Source organism: Columba livia, chromosome 1 (assembly GCF_036013475.1).
Source record: "Columba livia isolate bColLiv1 breed racing homer chromosome 1, bColLiv1.pat.W.v2, whole genome shotgun sequence".
NCBI classification, from domain to species: domain Eukaryota; kingdom Metazoa; phylum Chordata; class Aves; order Columbiformes; family Columbidae; genus Columba; species Columba livia.
Genome location: NC_088602.1, coordinates 406,973 through 413,922, shown reverse-complemented (window position 1 = coordinate 413,922; position 6,950 = coordinate 406,973). Strand labels below are relative to the sequence as shown.

General features: G+C 47.9%; 1 protein-coding gene across 1 annotated transcript; it reads left to right on the top strand.

Annotated features, from left to right (window-relative positions):
- Window positions 1-1,188: 1,188 nt before the first annotated feature.
- Window positions 1,189-2,157, top strand: LOC102093938 (olfactory receptor 51Q1-like). The gene has a single exon (XM_013368600.2). It carries the CDS (start codon window positions 1,189-1,191, stop codon window positions 2,155-2,157), a length of 969 nt encoding a protein of 322 aa, XP_013224054.2.
- Window positions 2,158-6,950: the final 4,793 nt, after the last annotated feature.

Here is a 6,950-nt window from a genome sequence, read left to right as displayed (position 1 = left end):
CAGAAGGGTTTCTGTTGTTAGCTCTGTGGTTCCAAAGGATGAAGAATTTGTCATCTGTCCTGTTTTATTGTCAGGTTTGCAAACTAGCAGTGTCTCCTTTCATCCATTTTCCACGTAACTCCAGTTTCAAGTCACTGGGTCACATTGTGCTTGTGGGTTACACTGAAGAGTCATCACTGTCAACCACACAATGACTGGGGGACAATTTTTAGATCAATTCAGCTTTTCTTTTGCCAGTCACATAGTCTAACTAAATAAATCCTTCAGTAGACTTGTCTCCCCAAATAATAAACTCCTCTCTTCTTTGATGTGGATTGGATGATCATTGTAGGTCCCTTCCACCTGAAATAGTCTATTCTGTCCTACATAGCTCTGCAAGGTTTGATCTTACATACTGTTCATTGCCAGCACTGGAGTTTCTGGACCTCCATTTCCCTGGAAAGGTCTCTGGTTTGTAGCAGCGACTCTGTTGTTGTTCAGGGATTTAAGGGGTTCCACTCGGGAGAAGTGAAGCATCAAGCGCTGGGTCTCCTGGCACACACGAGCACCAGCTGCCTGGTCCAGGCTGTTCCGCAGGTTGTACATGGGGACTCCGTATTACCACCAGATTTATTCTTCTTCCTCTGACAACTATTTCTCTCTGCTGACACCTCCGGTGAAATTTGCATTACATTTATATTTTAATTTCTTTCAAGACATTATTCATTTCTTATTTATTGGATGAAAAACTACAGGTTTTGTCATATTTGCTGTGAAAAAAAAATGAAAGCATCCTCAGTACTGTAATCCAGACAAAATCTTGATCAGGGGGGGTTAGGAAAGCCTAACTCATTGATGGGTGGACACATGTGAGTTAATCATGATTTATTACTTTAAACTAGTAGTATTTTTTAAAAAAAAGCTTTGGGGAACTTCTAACATATTGAGGTAGCTGATATATTTTAAAACTCCCTGATGCTTTTGTCTGTTTGTTTCTCTCATTCATTAATATTTTATCCTGCAGTCATCAATGAAAAGGGAAAAATAATCAGCAGCACATTCATTAGCCACTGCTATGCACCAGGGTAATTTATGAAATTTATATCTTCTGCATATATAAGTATGCGTGTGTCTGTTTTCTGGTTTGTGGGCTGTACACTTATTTTTTATTATTATTATTATTTCATTGTAGATGTTCCCTGGTCCACCATGTGGTTGTCCAACAGCTCCAGCTCCTCCAGCCACATGTTCATCCTGACGGGCATCCCGGGGCTGGATGCTGCTCACATCTGGCTCTCTGTCCCTTTCACCTGCATTTACACTGCGTCCCTCGTGGGGAACTGCATGATCCTCTTTGTCATCAGGAGCGATTCAAGCCTCCACGAGCCCATGTACCAACTCCTCTCCATGTTGGCCATGACTGACCTGGGCTTGTCTCTGTCTACAGCACCAACTGTGATGAGGGTTTTCTGGGCCAACTGCAGGGAAATCAGTTTTGACGCCTGTTTTGCTCAGGTTTATTTTGTTCATTCTTTCTCCTTCATGGAGTCCTCAGTGCTCCTGGCCATGGCCTTTGATCGCTATGTGGCCATCTGCTACCCGCTGAGATACACCTCCATCCTCACCAGTGCCAGGACAGCCAAGATCGGGCTGGCTGCTCTCTGCCGGTGCCTCTTCGGGGTGCTACCATCACTCTTCTTGTTGAGAAGGTTGCCCTTCTGCCGTTCCCATGTGCTGTCCCACGCCTACTGCCTGCACCAGGACCTGATCAAGCTGGTATGTGCAGACATCACGTTCAACAGCATGTACGGGTTAGCTGTGGCCATCCTCATAGTGGTGCTAGACCCACTGCTCATTCTTCTGTCATATATTAGGATTTGTAAGACAATCGTGAGGTTTCCATCCCGGAGGGAGCGTCTCAAGGCTTTGAACAGCTGCCTGTCCCATGTCCTGGCAGTCCTGATTCTGTACATCCCCATGGTTGGCTTGTCCATGGTTCACCGTTTCGGCAAAAATGTTTCCCCTCTCGTTCATGTCTTCCTGGCCAACATCTACCTGCTGGTTCCCCCCGTGCTGAACCCCATCATCTACAGCATAAAAAACAAGCAGATCCGCAGGGGTGTCCTCAAGGTCCTCACGCCAAGGAAGAGCTTCTTCCCTTGGCACCGCAGCACATAAAGTACCTTCTCTGACTGCTCACCATAAACCAGCGGGATGAACTCATTGTGCTGTGTACACCGTTGTTACTAATCAAATGTATGCTTCTGGGTGAAGGTAGAAGCAATTAATATTCAAATTAATTTAAACCATTGTTCATGCTCCTTTATTTTGCATTTACCACAGCATTTTCTCTACTCTGTGAAGTGTGTTCTATTTCCAGTTGCCACTGAAGGAGTTTATGCTCCAGAAAAAAACATAAATATGCAAGATTTTTTTTCTCAAGGCCACTGAGGCTGTAACAAATCTTGCTCAACTATTTCTAATGAGTACTGTAATGAAGAATTAAACCCTAGTCTAGGAAATCATTCCACATGCGATTAAACCTATGTGATTAGCCTCATTGTTTGCATTCACCAAGGAAGAAGCCATTCAGTCACCAGTTATGAAGCCATCTGGAACCAAACAAAGCACAAGTCTTCGTATCCCACCTAAATGTGGGAGATGGAAAAAGTATTGAGTGAGTATTTGCCTACTTGTTTTTCATGGATGCTCAAGTCTGCATTGGGGAGTGCAGTCTTACCAGACAAGCAGTATGTGGGTGACCCCATCAGTAATACCACATAAGGTCAGGATTACTTAGGTAACGTTATCAGAAATATCAAATTTGGAGTGATGTAGCAGAACTGGGGCCAATGGAGAAAAAAGTCATAAGAGGCAGTGTGTTTACCTGGGACTGGAGTGGGGAAAAGAAAGGTCAAAGGCAGGGGAAAGGATGGTCAGGAAGTGGTAAAAGAGACAATAAGGTGTGCAAGTGATGCATTTGGGGTTGTCAAGGGTAACAGCTGGGCCACCATGCTCTTGACCTCTACATCTGCAGCAGGACCAAAGCACAAACCCATGCCAGGAGAGCCAAAGCTGCTCCTGTTCTCCAGAGGACAGGGATGGGCAGTCTGCCTTCCCTGGCTGGTGGAGAACACCTGGGTGAATGGATCAGGTGTCCTGGTATCAGCTTGTCAGCATCTACCCAACAGTTCTGAACAAAGTGTCTGCTAAATGGCTTGCTTTGATGGTACACTGTAAATGCTCTCAAATCCTGAAGCTATGATGGCCATGGGGTCTGGAGCGCAAGTGTGATGGAGCGGCTGAGGGACCTGGGGGGTTCAGCTGGAGAACAGGAGCTGAGGGGAGACCTTCTGATCTCTGAACTGCCTGAAAGGAGCTTGGAGCCAGGGGGGTCGGGCTCTGCTCCCCAGGAACAAGCGCCAGGAGCAGAGGAAACGGCCTCAAGTTGCGCCAGGGGAGGTTGAGGTTGGATGTGGGAACAATTTCTTCCCCAAAGGGCTGTGGGGCATTGGAACAGGCTGCCCAGGGCAGTGCTGGGGTCACCATCCCGGGAGGGCTGGACAGACGGACATGAGGCTCTCAGGACATGGGGCAGTGACAGGGCTGGGTTATGGTTGGACTCGATGATCTTGAGGGGCTTTTCAATCAAAATTTGTGTGATCCTGTGATTCTATGCAGATGTGCTCTCACACTCCGTATGGAAAGGGCACACCAACCGCCACTCCTGCTCCATGTGTCTGATATGCACCTTAGCAGAAGAAATATCGTGCAGCAGATTTCAGGTGGCTCATTCTCCAAAGAATGCTGTGCCCAGTGAAATCTGTGAGACTCATGTGCTCCTGTTTTTAAATGATTTTACTGCCACATCTAATGCCTTTGTACACTTTAAGCAAGAAAATCAGACACTTGAGAGGTTAAGTGCCTCTGGGAACTCCCGAGAGTAGCAGATACATGAAGAAGATTGTACTGAAGTGGTTACCAGTCTCGGTTGTCAAGGATAGAAATTCATATGGGAAACAAGTATTTATAGTTTAAAGGTATAATATTCTAAGAGTAAACACGCTCCCAGTCTGAAGAACAAGCACTGGGTCCATGTGGCATCCTGTACCCGAAGTAATAGCAAAAATTTATCTTAGACTTGTAACCTAATAAAAGAGTTTCTTTTGAAAAGCTATGCGTACTCATTAATACATCTGGGGATTGGGATGGTGTCAGCATGGGTCCCCGAAGTGGACAGGCACCCTGATGTCTGTGGAATCATATGGGGGCACATCTGTGAGGGGCTGATCCCATACACGTTTTGATGGAGAACCGTCAGTGTTTATTCTCCCCAGTAGGTTACATGTCCCAGTGCAAAATGAACTTATGCAGCTCAGTTACCTGGCTCAGAGCCTTAATGTCTATTTACACCAGGTTTCTCCAGCCCTTGTCCCATACAGTTTTTCAGATTTCCAAGAGATGAGGTCCCACCTCATTTTTCCTTTATTGTCCAGCCGAATTTTACCCTATTGCAACTTCTGTACCAACCCTCTTGTCTCTCCATCCCTGATGAGTCCGACTCTGTTTTATCTGTAATCTCTTCCAAGTAATGGAAGACCTTAATTAGAAACCTCTTTTGCCCCTTTTTCTTCTGGTTAAAAAAAACCCATTGCTTCATCCTCTCCTTGTCTGTCGTCAGCTCCAGCCACCTGACCATCTCCATGGTCTCACCTGGACTTGCTCCAGTTTATCAACATCACCTTTGCTTGCATGGAAGGATCCACAACTGAACAAACAGAATCACACTCTTGCTGATTAAAGGGGTAAAAAATCTCTTCCCTTGACCTGGTGGTTGCACCCCCACAAACACAGCCCAGCCTGTGGATGGGCACCCCAAGTACTCGTGTCCAACCTGTCGTCCACCAGTCCTTTTCGAAGAGCTGCTCTCCAGCCAAGTCACCCCAGACAGGACCAATGCAGGAATTTGTGGGGCTTTTATGAACCTCATGGGACACAGCTGAGAATTCGCAGGAGCATTTTCTGACTCTTTTGAAAGGGCTCAACCCTGCAAAGCGCTGGGTGCCCAGACCTGACTCAAAGCCTTAAGAGTGTCCCACCAGAGTTAGGTGAGTGCTTAAGCACGTTACGCAACACTCACCTCTGCCCACACTTTACATGTCCAGGTAAGGAAGCAGCTCTGAACTGGAGCAACAGCAAACCCAATGAGTTTCCATGTGCCCCAGGGTGGGAGACACTGGTGGACAAAAGGTTAGATATGAGCCGATGAAGTGCACTCGCAGCCCAGAGACCACCCGTGTCCTGGGCTGCATCCCCAGCCCCGTGGGCAGCAGGTTTGGGGGATCCTGCCCCTCTGCCCCGCTCTGGTGAGACCCCCCTGCAGTGCTGGTCCAGCTCTGGGTCCTCAGCACAGGACACACACGGAGCTGCTGGAGAGGGGCCAGAGGAGCCCCAGGAATGACCCGAGGCTGGAACAGCTCTGCTGGGAACAGGTGAGAGAGTTGGGGTGTTCAGCTGGAGAAGAGAAGCTCTGGGAGACCTTAGTGCAGCCTTTCCTGACTGAAAAGGGGACCATGAGAAAGATGGGGACAGACTTTTGAGCAGGGCCTGTTGTGACAGGACAAAGGGTGATGGTTTTAAACTAAAGGAGGGAGATTCAGGCCAGACATGAGGAAGAAATTGTTGCCCTGAGGGTGGTGAGAGCCTGGCCCAGGTTCCCAGAGAGGTGGTGGATGAACCATCCCTGGAGACATCCCAGGCCAGGCTGGACGGGGCTCTGAGCACCCTGAGCTGCTGAAGATGTCCCTGCTCATGGCAGGGGGGCACTGGGGAGCTGGGAAGGTCCGTCAACACAAACCACACTGTGATTCTGCAGTTCTGTGCTGAGAGAGGCCATGACTCCAGCAGCTCTTCTGTAAGGAACACGTCATTCCAGGCATCTCTTGGGCACACAGACCTGCACATATGGCTTAGTCACCATGACTCACACTTGATACAGAATCAAAAATGAGCAAATCTTACTTCTGGAAGAAATTATTCATTAGCATAAGACCATTATTTATTGCTGCCATGATGTTGCCTAAAAGAAACGCAACAGGCTCTGTTCCAATGCGTGTTTTCTCTCCACTTGCACGTGGACTGGGAGATTTAATAAGGTCTATTGCCTGGCAGCCAGTGGAATGAAAGGCTTGGCACCTAAAGTCCATTAAACACCTCTGAAAATCCCTGTCTAAAATGTGAAAGCCATAACACTGCTAATTGGAAAGCTTTGTGCACAAGGGGGGAATGTCTCAGAGAATACTGCAAGCCGTTCTCTAGTCCTTACATACATTTCAGTTAAGCTGGTTTCCAAATTAATAGGAGGCATCTGTCTGCTTCCCTTGTCCAGGCAAGGTGCAGCCCTCTTGAGTGGCCACGATTCCAGCTTTCTTGGTTGGACTCAGACACCCCTGAGCTGGAAGTGGTAGATCAAACCTCCAGAAAATGAAAAATAAAGGGAAAAAAAAGAAAAAACAAAAAGGCAGTATAGTTAGTTAGAGGCTTGCGAGCTGCACTCAGCCTTCCCTTCTGTTTGCTGGGGATCTCCTTAGGGAACGAGCCGGGAGACCTGAGCTCACAGCCTGAAGAAGTGGCTGGAGACCCGTCCATCCCGTGTGAATCCCTTCCCTAGGAGTACTTGCCCTTTGGCTCTGTGCTTTTCCGACAGCGATTCTGTGATCTTACACATCTTCCCCACTTTTCAACGCCAGGCTGACCTGTGCGTGGGCTTTGTTTTCCCAGCGCAGCTCATGCGACTGCTGGTTATCGTGACAGCCCTCAGCGTCACCATCCTCCAGCTGCCACACTGCACCCGAGGGACGTGGCAGTGACAGCAGAGACCCGCCTCAACTTGAGCATCTTCTTCTATGAGTACCTAGGCTGAAGAACAGATGAGCTATATCTTCAAAGTGCAGAAATCCCTGGTGGTTCAG